Below are 17,286 nucleotides of genomic sequence, written 5' to 3'. Positions count from 1 at the left end.
TAGATCCAAGTAAAGTTCATCAATAAAAAGTATCTTTATCATGTATGTATTATTTATTTTACAATATTTGAAAATTGTTATTTAAAATGTGGTTTGGAATAAAAAAGTATGTTCTGATATATGAAATTACATCCTTCTAATGGAAAAAAAATATTTGACGAATTTTCTCAAATTATGGATACCAACCACGGTTCTTAGACATTACTACGGTTGCCTAAATCGACTAACCAATGAACATTAAGGGTGAGATTACGTCACGAGAGTTTACTGTCATTTGAATCGTAATATGATTTTTTTCGAATCCTGAGAAAACCAAGTATTTTACAAAAATTTAAACGCAGGATGCAAGATTACATTATTACCGAGGGCGGAAAGCCCCTTAGAATAAACAAGCAGATTCTATTGAATGAAATATTTGAAATTAAATATCACACTTCTCTTTTATTTTCAGCCCTGTAACTTATTAAAATAAACATTATAGACGTTTTCAGGTACTTTCAGCCCTCGGTAATAATGTACTCTTTCATTCTGAGTTTAAATTTTTCAAAAATATTTATTAGTTTTCTCAGGAATCGAAAAAAATGAATACAATTACAACACATTGAGAATTTTGACATGCGTCAAAATTTTGCATTAACTCAATGTAAAATTCTGAACCCAGCTTCCCTAATAATTATTGTACATCAAAAGACATTAGAAACTATTTGTAGAGGATTGAAATCTGTATTGGAAATAACTGTTAAAATTGGTCTACGTAATTAAACATATTCCAAAATTTTGTAAAAATGCAATACATTTTAGTTTTCAGCCCAAACTTAGGCCACACACAATGCAATAATGTTCACATTTTTGAACTGTCAATATTTTTATTTTATCATCTATTGTTTAAAAACAATACAGTTGATAAGATACCCTCAGTTGCGGAGAAAGGATTAATAATAAAGATTTTTTATTCAGTCAATGGTATGAGCACTGTCAGTTAAATAGTAACGTGTGGCCTTAGTTTTACACGCATACCTATTGTGGCAAATGTATCATATTTTTCAAAATTTTGGAATGCATTTAAATCGTAGAACAATTTGAACTTTTGATTTTAATACAGATTTTAATTCTCTACAAGTATTCTCTCATGACTTTTGATGTAAAATAATTAGGGAAGCAGGAATTCAACAATTCAGAATTTACATTGAGTTTCCAATGGCCTTTTTACGATTCACCACCCGGTATAAGATAAAATGTGTACTATTTGTCTAATTATTTCATAATAACATAAATAATACACATATATACACAATAACACACATTTAATGATCGAAAATCATTTAAAAATATGGGACTGTAAACTCTTGTGACGTAAAGTCAAAAATATAAGTCTCCCCACCACCGTCGGACAAGACAACCGTAATAAAGTCTAATAACCGTGGATACCAACAACATTTTCTTTTATAACTCTTGTATTTTTAATTTGACGAAGAAAAGTTATTCTTCATAAAAATCTCTTCTTGGTCTAAGATTTATGATGCAACCATCACGAATCAAATTTTATTAATTTTATACGAGGTATGTCAAAAAATATGAATTTCGAGTAAAGTATCTTTATAGTTCACAACATTTAAATTAGAATTATGTACTTGCACATTAAAACATAATTTTTAATTCTAAACAGTTTTTCGTAATAGCAACTTTTTATATTATGAATTTAAATAGGTATATAAATAAAGTTTTCGTTATGATAATGCTCGCATTTTCAGCTTGTTTCTATTAAAATATTTCACCTGTCTTACCATTTCTGTAGGGTGAAAAATAACCGAGATAGAAACATATAAAACTTAAATTTTGCTACGAGAACCATGTAACCGTGGCCATTTAGTCTTTGATTTTTTAAAAAGTAAGGGGTTTAAAAGATTAAATTCAACTCGTTTTAATAGCCTTTAGAACTACCTTTCAATCTGTTTTTAGATGAAACTGATATCGTAAAAATTAACGGGAGTTATTAAAAAAAACGATAACATTTTTTGGAAAATTTTTTAAAAGATAAAGTTTGAAAAATTTTTGGGGCATAAATTTTAATGCTATTAACTTGTTCTGGATCCCATTTGATAGATATTTCCAAGTTATTTCACAGATGTTTAATAAGTTTATGTTATAAAATGCATCATTTTCCCGTAATTTAAGATTGAATACTTAGATTTAGATTTGGGTACTCGCCGAAAAGAATATGCATTCAATTACCTATAACTCACTTTTAGTTAATATTAAAAGGTTTTTTTAGTAAGAAGTTTATTTAATTTTTTATTAGCTTCAATTTTGGTAATAATAACTTTTTTGTAAAAACTTATAGTTTTTGAGTTATCTATGAAAAATCGCTTAAAAACATGCATTTTTCTTACGAAAAATTAAAATTTTTGATCTTTAATAACTCAAAAAGTTTTGATTTATTTTAATAACTTTATATAACAAATTTTGCTTAGAATTTGTCCCACTATCTAATTATGGGGTTATTTTTAATAAAATAATTTTCATCCCGAGAAGGGGTGGCAACCACCCCCAGGGTAAAAACGCAAGTTGAAACCATGTCACCTTTGTTCCTTGAGATATCCTCTAACCACTCACCAATTTTCATGCAAATCGATGGAGGTTGAACGAAATCGGAGGTAATAGCTCATATCCACCTTCAGTGACTCCACTAATAGGCGTGTATTAAAATTTAAAGTTGGAAAATACAGCCAAAAAGGAAAAAACAGAAAAAAAATTATTTGGAAATAAAGATATTGATTTTAACAATTTGTTTATCTGCTTTTTGCCAATAATTAAGAAAAAACTTGTAAAAGTAGAAAAAAAACTTTGTGACAACTTAGAATGTATGGCAACTTATGAAAATATGAATAGCTTTCTAGAGATGGGATAAAAAATAGCTACAACTTTTTAATTAATTAAAAACGAAATGTTCTAACACTCACCCTTTTTAGCCAGGTAGGGGTTTAAGATATCAAAAACTGGACTCGTGATTAAAGGCTAATTTCTTGATTTAGATGTGACTCCGGGGTAGACACGTGCACACAAAATCCGCTTTTAGCGAAATTGTGGATATTTCCAAAAGTCCTTCCACGAAGGCAGCAAATCCCCTTGAATATCCACACAGTTTGTACTAGACCAGATCCCACATGGAACAGCAGCAAAAAAACAAAATGCCGTTTTTAAACTAGCACGAACTTTTCGGTACCAGGGTCATCTCAAAATCACGTCCTCTCCGTTGTCTTCCTGAACATTTGACACACGGAGGTCACCGAATAGTACCGAAGTTCAAACATTTAAATTTTGTGATCCTAAATATTCCAAGATAGCTTTAGAAAGAACGATCTAAGAGGACATTTTCCCTTAACTTCAGGACAATTTGACAGACATTGCCCCTATTTGAAAACTACTAAGTTTTTATTTTCGCTACCTTGATTAAAATATATTATAGGCAACCGATTTTACATGTCAAGAATTGTTTAAATTTTTGAAAATAGAGGTGGGACTTCCTACTTCAAATTTGGAACGTAACAACAATTCATAGATTAATCAAGAAAAAAATTCAAGCAAAATATTGAAAAATAAGCCAACGGTGGCATATTTTTAAAGACACCTCAAAAAACAATGAATTTTCCGGTAGACCAGAACTTATCATTGGATCACAGTAAACAAAAAAATCAAAAAGATTTTATTAACTTATGAGTTTCTCCAGGTAACACTGTCGAGTTTTTTAGTTTTATCGACTTTTAGCTTTTTGATATCACTCATGAATCAAAACATCAGCCTGGAACACTGTTGTATGTTTACCTAGGCTGTAAGATTTATTATAGTTGCATGTTTGCCTTAAGACCGTTACAGTTAAGACTGTTACAGTACCATGGGCAGTTTTAGATCCATCAGTATAATTTCTAACGTACGTACAAAGTAACGCACATTCTGTTTTTCTATGTTAATAAGTCCAAAAATAGATATAGAAACTATTTAAAAAGTCAGTACAACTATAAACTCACTTTTGTCTCTGTTCTCATCATCATCATCATCTTGGTGCTACAGCCCTTAGAGGGCCTCGACCTTCTCAAGCTTTCTACGCCATTCTGTTCTGTCCCTTGCTTGCATTTTCCAGTTGCCGACTCCGATCTTCTCGGCATCCTGTGTTACCCCGTCCATCCACCTCAGCTTTGGTCTGCCCCGTCTTCTCATTCCCACGGGTTGCGCTGTTAGAATCTTTTTTATCATGTTCGATTCAGGGGCCCGGGCTACATGTCTTACCCACTGCAGGCGGTTTCGCTTAATTATAGTGATAATATCTTTTCCACCGTACGTATGCTTGTAGATATTCTGCAGTTCAAAGTTATATCTACGCCTCCATATTCCGTTCTCACAGACTGCTTCGAATATCTTACGTAGCACCTTTCTTTCAAAAATCGACAGAGCGGATTCATCTATTTTCTGTTCTCACAACTTTTAAAACACAACTTAACAACCATAACCATAATAATAAAAATTGTAACAAAAATGAAACTTCTGCTTGAAAAGTCGGTGTAACAAAATACTACATTTGCAATAGTTTTTGTATAGGGAAATGATAAGATGAAGAGGGTAAGATGAACTAATAACAGAAGTATGAATAGACAGATGCAAACTGAATGTAGTTAGGCTAGCAGGATATGCAAGAGAATGACTACTTGACACTCAAGGATGGATTCGACCAATTTGCATGCCTGTCAAAGACACTAGATCAAAATAGTGATGATGGCTAGGAAATAAAAATAATGTACTGAAAATAGAAAAAGAAGAATAATTGATAAAGAAGAAAAAATCATGGGCGTCAGAAGAGGGTATCTATGGACCACTCTTCCAGGTATCCTACACTGCTGTAAATTTTATTAAATCTGTAAATGCACATATCAGGGAATAATAATAAATGATATACACAAAACAAATATAGATTTATTTAAATAGAATTACTTAAGTGTTACGAAGCATTGCCAAGCAATGCTTGGCATACCACTTAAGGACAGGAAAACAAACACATGGATAAGACAGAAAACCAAAGTCACGGATGTGGTACAAGAATCATTAAAATTGAAATGGGAATACGCTGGACATGTAGCTAGGAGCGATCTACACAAATGGCACAGAACAATTCTAACCTGGAGACCATACCAACACAAAAGACCCAGAGGCAGACCTCCTATGAGATGGACAGATGATCTGAAACAAACTGCCGGGAAAAATTGGCTACAAGTAGCGTACAACAAAAAACAATGGAAAGGAAGACTTGAAGAGGCTTATGTTCAGATGTGGACATGAGTGGCTAGACGTAGAAGAAAACTTGGATTTTACACAATCTCCGAGTTAACGAAATGAATATTAAGTGACTCTAAAATGACAAAGGTGATACTTTACAAGTAGGTACTAGTGATACTAAATACAATATAACATAAACAATAATGTTACATGTTAGAAAATTAAATACCTCTGACATATAGAGCGTACAACTCACATGAGACTAAGGTAATAACCTTCACCAAATTATTATAGTACGAGTACTATGTACAACTTTAGATACCGAAAAATATGAATAATAATATAAAGATATACTGAACTCTAAATGAGTTAAGCAGACACAAGCCTGACTAAGTAAAATATACTAAAAAATGAGTTAAGTACAGCAAAGTTAATGTTAAATAAGAACAAGTTGAGTGAAATATATGTAAATTATTCAAATTGATTGACTAAATGAAATAAAGTAGTGAATAGTAATGAAAAATAGTAGTAGCGGATAGATACACTTATACGATCCCGGTGTAAGTCAGATCTATTTCAGGGACCCGACCCTGCTCACGCAGGCCATGGCTATCCCCCAAACCCAAATAGGAGAGGTCATGTCCCGATCCAAGTTTCCTACCAAATATCCAAAAATCCTTTCTGATTATCCAACCCACAGGAGTAAACCTAATGCACCAGAAAAATCATTGGGGAAGGCAACGGGAAACCACTCCAATTATTTCTCTCGAGTAAAGTTAACATGGCGCAATCCAAACATAATCAGAGTATTACTGATCATGGATCTCGGAAACCAAGATCCGGCAGGGAAGGGTGCGCACCAGACTGTAGGGCCTTCCCGGTCGTCACCACACGAAACCCCTACAATTTAAAAAGTACGACAACTTTAAAAATGTCTAGCAGTACAGTCAGATTAGGCACATGGAATGTTAAAAGCCTCTATGCAGCAGGCAAGCTGAGTAACTTATTTCAAGAGGTTAAACGCTTAAAAATTGATATAATGGGCATCAGTGAGCTCCGCTGGCCTGGAGCGGGAACATGTGAACAAGATGAAGGCACACTATACTATTCTGGAAGTGTAAAAGATGACGTACATCATAGGAATGGAGTTGGAATATTTATAAAATCTAAATTCAAGAAATATGTTAAAAATTTTGTACCTGTGAAGGACAGACTAGCGATACTCCAATTAAATAGTATACCATTTAATGTCAATGTTATCCAGATATATGCCCCTACTTCAGAAAAGAAATATGACAGTGATGTTGAATCATTCTCTAGTCAATTAAAACAGACACTTAACAATCTAAAAAGGAACGAAATCACATATATCGTTGGAGATTTTAACACGAAAATTGGTCAAGGACGACGATCTGACCTGATAGGTGAATATGGACTAGGGGAGAGCAATGAAAGAGGCGATAGATTATACCAGTTCTGTCAAGAACATGACATGATATTCGCAAATACATGGTTCAAATTACACAAAAGAAGATTATATACATGGAAGGGACCAGGAGATAACTCACTTATATAATTAGAAACAAGAGATTCTAGTAAACAAGAGATTTAAGAATGGTGTCAAGAGATCAACGACATATCCTGGTGTAGATATCGGTTCAGACCATAACCCTCTAATAGCTGACATCCAAGTGAAGCTCAAAAAAGTCGAAGAAAGCCCCAAAACACCAAAATTACATACAGTGCGGTGGAATAAGTGTTGCCCCCCCCCCTGTTAACTTGTTTATTTTAAGAATATAAACAAAACTCTCGGACAGGTCGATTTTTAAAATAACCATAGTATATTATAGCATCAACGTTTCGAACTTTACGCGATCCCTCTTCAGGTGACAGCCATAACTTTGATTTTTTTGAATGGGAAAGTACATCATGTGACACCTCATTTAAAAGCACTTAAAATACTGATTTCAAAAATGTATAATACTTTAATCCTGTTTGAGAGCGTAGGCGCAAAATTTCGGTCGAATTTTTTCTAAATGCAATTAATTTTTTCGAGTCGTGAAAAAACTAATACATATTAGTCCCTGAGAACTCCTATAATGTTTATTTTAATAAGTCACAGTGGTGAAAAAAAGAGAAAATTTAGTGTGATTTTTGTTTATTCTAAGAGACTGTCAGCCCTCGGTAATAATATAATCTTTCATTCTGCGTTTAAATTTTTCAAAAATACTTATTAGTTTTCTCAGAATTCGAAAAAAATAAATGCGTTTAAAAAGTGTTCGACCGAAATTTTGCGCCTACGATCTCAAAAAGGATTAAAGTATTATACATTTTTGAAATCAGTATTTCAAAAGCTGTTAAATGAGGTGTCACATGATGTACTTTACCATTTTAAAAAAATCAAAATTATGGCCGTCACCTGAAGAGGGATCGCGTAAAGTTCGAAACGTTGATGCTATAATATACTGTGGTTAGTTTAAAAATCGACCTGTCCGAGCGTTTTGCTTATATTCTTAAAATAAACAAGTTAACAGGGGGGGCAACACTTATTCCACCGCACTGTATATCAGCATTCAACAAAACGCTAATAGAAAATAACCTGAATAATCAGCTAAAGAATTCAACAAATGAAAACAATACAGAAATATGGAACACGTTTAAAGATCTTACCTGGAAAGTAATGGAAAAATATACAACAACGATGCAGAGGCACAAAAAACAACAATGGATGACTGATGAAATCCTGGAATTGATGGAGCAGAGAAGAAAACTGAAAGATAACAAAACAGAATACAAAGAAAAACAGAAACGAATTAAACAAAAAATAAAGGTAGCTAAAGAAAAATGGATGGATGATAAATGCAAGGAATTAGAAAAGTTGAATGAAAAACATGATACGTTTAATATGTTTAAAAAAGTTAGAGAAGTGGCTGGTCTTTATCATAAGAAAACTCCACATACTATAACCGATTCGTCGGGAAAAATGATAATAGACGAACGCGAAATTCGAACTAGCTGGTATAATTATATAAATGAACTGTATAATGATGATAGACCCGAAGAACTGGAGACTTTAGATCAGTCATGTCAAAGATACGGCCCGCGATCGCAATGTGTCACAGAAAGAAGAATCATGTTTTTTAGAGCTTTTAGACTTCACTCGATTGCTTGAATAAAATAAATTTTTTCTTAATGTATTTTTATTATCCTTAGAAACTACCAAGATTAAAAATGTTAACATAATTTGGCAAAATCCGATCATTTTAGCAGTGGCTTAATATAATTTCATATATAGTGACATCGGCAACACTGCGAACTTAACTTAACGAACACATCACAGTCATCACAACACCACTGATATGTACTACGCTTAAAATGGCGACTCTGTACTTTTCAACTTCAAAGGCGGCATCAGGGAGTGTCCTTGCTGTTCGTTTATTATGCTGTGGTCTAGACTAGAACCTTCCTTATCGATATAAAAGAAGTGCGTCGACGTGTCACGTGAGTCAGTTGCGAAGTAGTGGTTGAGAAGGCATTGTACATTTGTTTGTGTCGTGCGTGTGCGATATTCATAATTGTGTCGAGTTCCATATTTGTTACGATTTCGGCATAATGTCACAAAAACGTAAAGTTGATAGTGAACGTAGAGTTTTTCAGTCTAAATGGGAAAATGCATATTTTTTCATAGAATGGAAAGGTAAACCACTGTGTTTGATTTGCAATCAAACAGTTGCTGTTTGTAAGGAGTTTAACTTGAAGAGACACTATGATACGAATCATAAATCAAAATTCGATTGTTACACTGAAAAAATAAGAATGGACAGATTGTCATCTTTAAAATCTAAACTTCAAGGTCAACAATCGATGTTTAGTAAAGCTAATACTGAGAGCGAAGATGCTCTGAAATCAAGTTTTATTATTGCATTAGAAATCGCGAAGAGATCAAAACCTTTCACTGATGGTGATTTTATTAAAGACTGTATGTTGAAAGTTGCCGATGTTTCATTTCCATTTCAAAAGTCAATAATTCAAAATATTTCGCTGTCAAGAAACACTGTTGCTTCAAGAATAAATGATTTATCTCAAAATTTGGTTCTTCAACTGAAGGAGAAAATTAAGGAATTTACAAACTTTTCACTGGCTGTTGATGAGAGCACTGATACTGTTGATACAGCTCAACTTGCTGTTTTTATACGAGGTATTAACAGTAACTTTGAAATAACTGAAGAACTATTAAAGTGCGTTCCATTGACAGGTACTACAACAGCAAATGATATTTATTCTGCATTGGAGCATTTGATGGCAGAATATGGACTCGATTGGAATATACTTAGCAGCACAACTACGGATGGCGCTCCTGCCATGGTTGGCCAACATTCGGGCGTTGTAACTAAATTAAAACAAAAAACATCAGGAAATTTTGTGGGATTTCACTGTATAATTCACCAGGAATCATTGGCATCCAAACATTTAAAAATGGACCATGTCATGCAACCTATAATTAAAATAGTAAATTTTATAAGGAGCAGAGGACTAAATCACCGACAGTTCAGGCAGTTTTTACAAGATTTGGACGAAAAGTTTTCTGATGTCCCTTATTTCACCGAAGTTCGTTGGCTCAGTCGAGGAGTAGTTTTAGAAAAATTTTTTGCATTACGTGACCCTATTCAAGCTTTCATGTTAGAAAAAGGCAACCCAATTGATTATGACAATGACTGGTGGGTTGATTGTGCCTTTTTGGTAGATATGAATAAACACTTGACTGATCTGAATGTAAAGTTACAGGGTAAAAATCTGATTGTCACTCAAATGTACTCATGTATTCAAGCCTTTGAAACAAAGTTGAGGCTGTGGGAAAATCAGGTAAAAAATCAAACTTTGGATCATTTCCCTCATTTAAAATCATTTGGCACAGTGGATCAAAAAAAATTGGATCAATATTCTCAACTTCTGCAAAATCTTATCACGGAATTCAACAATCGTTTTGAAGACTTCCACAAAATGAATGAAATGGAATTCCCAATTTTCAACAATCCATTCAATTTTGAAGCTTCACAGGCACCAGTTCATTTGCAAATGGAGTTGATAGATCTTCAATCGGACAGTATTTTGAAAGAAAAATTTAAAGAGGTTAACGCACTTACATTTTATACACAATATTTCAAGAGTTTGGATAACTACCCGGAATTAAAAAAGCATGCAGCACGCATTCTGTGCATGTTTGGTAGCACCTATTTATGTGAGCAGATGTTTTCCGTCATGAAAATAAATAAGAACAAACATCGCACAAGACTTACAAATGAACATCTCCAATCAATTCTTAAAATAAATACAACGAATATGATACCTGACATCAATGAGCTTGTCAAAAACAAGAGATGTCAGGTATCTGGATCCTCGAGCTCAAAATAATTACCCTCTTTTATAACTTTGATATGATTTTTAACAACCGTATATTATAAGTATACTATTAAATAAAATGTTATAATAATTCAGTACATTTTTTTTTATTTGAATCTGGCCCGCCGACACATTCTGAATTTAATATATGGCCCTCTGCAAAATTGAGTTTGACACCCCTGCTTTAGATGAAGGTGAAGGACCAGAAATACTGAAATCAGAAATATTACATGCTATAAAATTGGCAAAAAACAAGAAAGCCGTTGGTCCCGACAACATACCTACAGAAATGTTAAAGCTCATAAATGAGGAAAACATTGGAATACTAGTCAAACTTTTCAATGATGTTTATTCGACTGGTGATATCCCTGAAGATTGGTTAAAGTCCGAATTCATAACCCTACCAAAAAAACAACGTCCAAAAAACTGCAGCGATTTTAGAATGATAAGCCTTATGAGCCACACTTTGAAAATCTTTCTACGTATCATCCACAGTAGAATCAGAGATAAATGTGAAGAAGACCAGGATGAAACACAATTTGACTTCAGAAATGGACTGGGATCCCGGGACGCACTCTTTGCACTAAATGTGTTATTGCCGAAATGCCGAGATCAAAGGAAAGACGTCTTTGCTGTATTTATTGACTATGAGAAGGCCTTTGATCGAGTACAACATCACAAATTAATTAAAATATTAAAGGATAAAGGAGTTGATAGTCAAGATGTACGAATCATAGAAAAATTATACTGGCGTCAAACAGCGACAGCTTGCATAAATGGAAAATCAACAGAAATATGCAAAATACAAAGAGGTGTCAGACAGGGTTGTATACTGTCCCCACTGTTATTCAATTTATATTCAGATAGAATATTTAAGGAAGCGCTGCATAATTTGGAATGGGGTGTGAAAGTTAATGGAATTCTGATAAATACAATCAGATATGCAGACGATACAGTTATTTTAAGTGATGGTATGAATGGATTACAACACCTTTTAAATGCCATTGACACAGTGGGAAGAGAGTTTGGCCTAAATATAAACTGTTCAAAAACAAAATACATGGTATTTAGCCGTTTGGCCCATCAAGATTCACGGTTATATGTTGATGGACATATAATTCAAAGAGTACCCAGTTTTAAATATCTTGGTTGCCATATTACTGAACAACTAGATCCAGATAAAGAGATAAAATGTAGAATCGAGATAGCCCGCACGACATTTTTAAAAATAAGATCATCCTTCTGTAATGATATCGTGCAACTTCAACTTCGAAAGCGCATGATTAAATGCTACATTTGGTCAGTCCTCTTGTATGGTGTCGAAGCATGGACATTAAAAATATCCACCATTAACCGTTTGGAGGCCTTTGAAATGTGGCTGCACAGACGTATACTGAAAATACCATGGACGGCTATGCTGACAAATGTGGCAGTCCTTAAGAAAGCAAATGCTACCCGCGAGCTGCTTGATAACATCAAATATAGAAAGATGGCCTATTTTGGACACGTAGTAAGGGGAGACCGGTATAATATTCTTCAACTTATTATGATGGGTAAAATCGAAGGACGCAGAGGAATTGGTAGAAAGCAGGCCTCTTGGTTGAAGAATATCCGGGAGTGGACAGGAATAAAGAAAACAGAACACCTATTTAGAATAGCTCGAGACAGAGACAGTTTCTCCATGTTAATCGCCAACGTCAAGGGTACTTGATAGGGCACGTTAAGAAGAAATAAAATAAGGTTAATTAATTATAAAGTAAATTAAAATAAATACATAAATGCAAAAAGTAATTAAATACATGACTGGGGAGTTACATAAAGAACTGGGAACAAGCAATGCAGACATAAGAAGTAGATAAAGTTACATAAGTAAATTAAATCAATTAAATTAATAATAAAATGTAAGAACATATTCGCTGGGAGATAACCTTTGAGCTCAAGGTATATTACCGCAGGATTATACATAAGTGTGGGAACTCTATAAACTAATATGTACAGTAGACTCGCGATTGTCCGAGGTAACTGGGACCGTGACTACCTCGGATACGGAAAAACTCGGTTAACACTGAGATTGGTTATATTGATAGAAAAACACGTAAATAAACATAACTGTGGATATTTTAATCACTAAACTAATACAGTACTCTCTATAGAAGATAAAACATTTGCCTTATCATTGTTACTGTTTTAAAAAACTTTGATTGATTTTTGCGTAAGCTTCATTTCTCTTTTTGTGGTGGCAATGTTGCGCCAAAGTTTAAAAATGTAACTTACCAGTTATGACTTTTGCCTCAGTTAACCGAGGGGTTTGGATAACCCAGACTCGGATAATTGCGAGTCCACTGTATTATAAAAACAAATGCAATCTAAATTTTGAAAGAGCAAAAATAATTAGTGTAAGTAATTATTAAACATAGTGAATAAATAAATGTCTGTGATTTTAAACGTTATATGCAGAAAGTCGTTAACTGTTACCAAAAACTAAACATTCACACAACAAACCCGATTTACTACCACTCCCAAAAAGGTTCGGTGCTGCATCCCAGAAGATCCTCTGTCTGTGAAACTACCTAGTCGGAGAGATAGAAGCGGATTTTGTGCGTGATAAGTAATATGGAAAAACTATACGGGGATATGTTAAATTAGTTGTGTACATGACTTTCCCCAACGGCCGGAAACCAGAGTTGGGGGCGAGGGTAGTTATAAGGGGTCAAAGTCGCGGTTTTTATTTTATTTTTTGGGACGCTCATGATCGAGATAGTGCACCAAAATTTGGAAATAAGTAGGTCATGACGTAACTAAGTAAAATCTCTAGGGGCGGAACGCTGCGTGGCCGACAAAGGGGTGGGGGTAGGGGTTAATATAAAAAATATAAACGGTTTTTTTGCGACGTTCGTGATTGGGATAGTGCACCAACATTTTCGAATACGTAGACCATGACATAACTAAATAAAATCCCCAGAGCTGGAAACCAGAGTGGGGACGATTGTAGTTATAAGGGGTCAAAGTTGCAGTTTTTATTATTTTTTTTGTGACGCCTATGATCGAGATAGTGCACCAACATTTGGGAATAAGTAGGTCATTACGTAACTAAGTAAAATCTCCAGGGGTAGCACGCTGCGTGACCTACAAAGGGGTGGGGCAGGGGTAAATATAAAAATACTAGGGGTTTTTTGCGACGTTCGTGATTAAGATAGTGCACCAAAATTTGGGAATAAGTAGACCATCACATAACTAAGTAAAATCCCCAGAGCCGGAAACCATTGACCATTGGTAAATATAAATATAAGATTTTTTGTGACGTTCGTGATCGAGATAGTGAACCAAAATTTGGGAGTAAGTAGATCATGACGTAACTAAGTAAAATCTCCAGGGGCGGAAACCAGAGTTGGGGATGAGGGTAGTTTTAAGGGGTCAAAGTCGCAGTTTGTATTATTTTTTTGTGACGCAGCACAACATTTGTCCGCCACGCAGCGTTCCGCCCCTGGAGATTTTACTTAGTAATGTCATGATCTACTTATTCCCAAATTTTGGTGCACTATCTCGATCACTAACGGCCAAAAAACACCTTATATTTTTATACTCACCCCTGCCTACCACCCCTTTGTACCCCAAGCAGCGTTTCGCCCCTGGAGATTTTATTTAGTTACGTCATGACCTACTTACTCCAAAATTTTGGTGCCTTATCTCCATCACGAGCGTCACAAAAATAAATAATAAAAATCGCGACTTTGACCCCTTATAACTACTCTCGTCCCCCACTCTGGTTTCCGGCCTTTGGGGAAAGTCATGTACACAACTAATTCAACATATCCCCGTATAGTTTTTTCCATATTACTTATCACGCACAAAATCCGCTCCCAGCTCTTAGACTAACCTTCTTGAAGGGCAGAATGATGAAGCCAAAATTAAATTGTCCCCAACGCTTGTTCCCAGGTGCTATGGTTGGAGATGGTCCGACCTCTGAGGTGGTATGAGAGGTCTTTAAGTTTTCACATGAGTGGCATGTGACGACAATGATTCTATGCCGAAAACCTCAGTAGATTTGTTTCCTTGGTTCCTTTAAAACGCTTCTGATAAATTTAGTGATCCTGAAATTAGGTATTAACCTGTAAACTTGACCTAAATCCGTCACATGCCACTCGAACCATTTCCAAACCAAAAGTGAAGTCAAATTTCTCCGTCCGTCACGAGAACGACCTCAGAACACGAAGTAATATTCCCTGCCACGTATACCAATTCAACAAATTTAAAAAGGTAGTCACTAACGTTTAGGTGTGACGTCATTAAAAGATATAAATGAATTATTACTTTGATTTGGCTGTACTTTAACAACGGAACGTTATTAAAATTAAGAGAAAATAATTAAAGATTTTAAAATACTTTAGTAACGTGACGGAACATTACAAAATGACAACACATTCTTCAACCACAGCCGCCATATTGGATAATTTTTGACATGCCATTTGAATACCAAATCAGAGCAAACGTATAACTGATCTGCGCGTAGCACCAACAATTTTTGATGAATTTGCGCACATTTACATTCACTCCCAATCGCGCCTACAGAAGTATAACTTCAAAAAATGTTATGACTTTCTTGCACTACATGGTGCCTTCTACCTATTACTTTAAGGAACGCACTATTTTAGGGGACACCATGTATTTTGCTTTTAGTAATAAACAAATTCTAACACTTTGGTTTTTATTTTAGGTGCCCCACCTGATATTACGATGGAACTCGCGATTACCAAACCATTCAATTCTGATAGAATACATTCGAAAACAAGTACTGGTGAAAGACCATATGAATGTGAAATTTGTAATAATCTGTTTACTACAAAAGGTAATTTAGAGATGCATATGAGAATTCACACTGGTAAAAAACCTTATAAATGTGAAATTTGTAGTAAGATGTTTACTACAAAAGGTAATTTAAAGGTGCATATGAGCACTCACACTGGTGAAACACCTTATAAATGTGAAATTTGTAGTAAGCTGTTTACTCTGAAAAGTTATTTAAAGCGGCATATGACAATTCACACTGGTGAAACACCTTATAAATGTGAAATTTGTAATAAGCAGTTTAATCAGCTATATAGTTTAAATTATCATATAAGAGGTCATACTGATGAAAAACCTTATAAATGTGAAATTTGTAGTAAGATGTTTACTATAAAAGGTAATTTAACAGTGCATATGAGAATTCACAGTGGTGAAACACCTTATAAATGTGAAATTTGTAGTAAACAGTTTGGACATCTAAGTGGTTTCAATTATCATATGAAAGTTCACACTGGTGAAAAACCTTATGCATGTGATATTTGTACTAAGCAGTTTACTATAAAAAGTAATTTAAATACTCATATAAAATGCCACAGTAGTGAAAAACCTTATAAATGTGAAATTTGTAGTAAGATGTTTACTACAAAAGGTAATTTAAAGTTGCATATGAGAATTCACAGTGGTGAAACACCTTATAAATGTGAGATTTGTAGTAAGATGTTTACTAGAGAAGGTGATATGAAGATGCATATGAGAATTCACACTGGTGAAACACCTTATAAATGTGAAATTTGCAATAAACAGTTTGCTCAGAAAATTTCTCTAAATGCGCATAAGGCAGTTCATACTGGTGAAAAACCTTATAAATGCGAAATTTGTAGTAAGATGTTTATTACAAAAAGTAATTTAAAGGTGCATATGAGAATTCATAGTGGTGAAACACCCTATAAATGTGAAATTTGCAAAAAACCGTTTGCTCAGAAAATTTCTCTAAATGCGCATAAGGCAGTTCATACCGGTGAAAAACCTTATAAATGCGAAATTTGTAGTAAGCAGTTTACTATAAAAAGTAATTTAAATACTCATATGAAATGTCACACTAGTGAAAATCCTTATAAATGTGAAATTTGTAGTAAGGTGTTTACTACAAAGGGTAATTTAAAGGTGCATATGAGAATTCACAGTCGTGAAACACCTTATAAATGTGAAATCTGTAGTTATCAGTTTTCTATAAAACGTAACTTAAATACTCATATGAAATGTCACAGTACTGAAAAACCTTTTAAATGTGAAATTTGTAGTAAGATGTTTACTAGAAAAGGTGAATTAAAGATGCATATGAGAATTCACACTGGTGAAACACCTTATAAAATGTGAAATTTGTAGTAAACAGTTTGGTCGTCTAAGTGGTTTCAATTATCTGATGAAAGTTCACACTGGTGAAAAACCTTATAAATGTGATATTTGTACTAAGCAGTTTAGTATAAAAAGTAATTTAAATACTCATATGAAATGCCACAGTAGTGAAAAACCTTATAAATGTGAAATTTGTAGTAAGATGTTTACTACAAAAGGTAATTTAAAGTTGCATAATATGAGAATTCACAGTGGTGAAACACCTTACAAATGTGAGATTTGTAGTAAGATGTTTACTAGAGAAGGTGATATAAAGATGCATATGAGAATTCACACCGGTGAAACACCTTATAAATGTGAAATTTGTAGTAGGCAGTTTGGTCGTCTAAGTAGTTTCAATTATCATATGAAAATTCACACTGGTGAAAAACCTTATGAAGTAGGTTATGTGAAAGTTATAATAACCTGTTTACTATTGGG

At 34.0% G+C, this 17,286-nt stretch overlaps 1 protein-coding gene across 2 annotated transcripts in view; it reads left to right on the top strand.

Moving 5' to 3' along the window:
• LOC126880316 (zinc finger protein 234-like) overlaps positions 1–16,852 on the top strand; it is a 276,883-nt gene extending 260,031 nt beyond the window's left edge. For both annotated transcript variants that reach the window (XM_050644122.1, XM_050644121.1), the window contains one exon: positions 15,380–16,852. In XM_050644122.1, coding sequence (XP_050500079.1) covers positions 15,400–16,827 — 1,428 coding nt within the window. In that variant the 5' untranslated portion in view covers positions 15,380–15,399 and the 3' untranslated portion in view covers positions 16,828–16,852. The remainder of the gene's footprint in view (positions 1–15,379) is intronic.
• The last annotated feature ends 434 nt before the right edge of the window (positions 16,853–17,286 follow it).

The sequence above is a fragment of the Diabrotica virgifera genome, chromosome 2 (genome assembly GCF_917563875.1).
Source record: "Diabrotica virgifera virgifera chromosome 2, PGI_DIABVI_V3a".
Taxonomy (NCBI): Eukaryota; Metazoa; Arthropoda; class Insecta; order Coleoptera; family Chrysomelidae; genus Diabrotica; species Diabrotica virgifera.
This window is presented reverse-complemented; position numbering and strand designations above follow the sequence as displayed.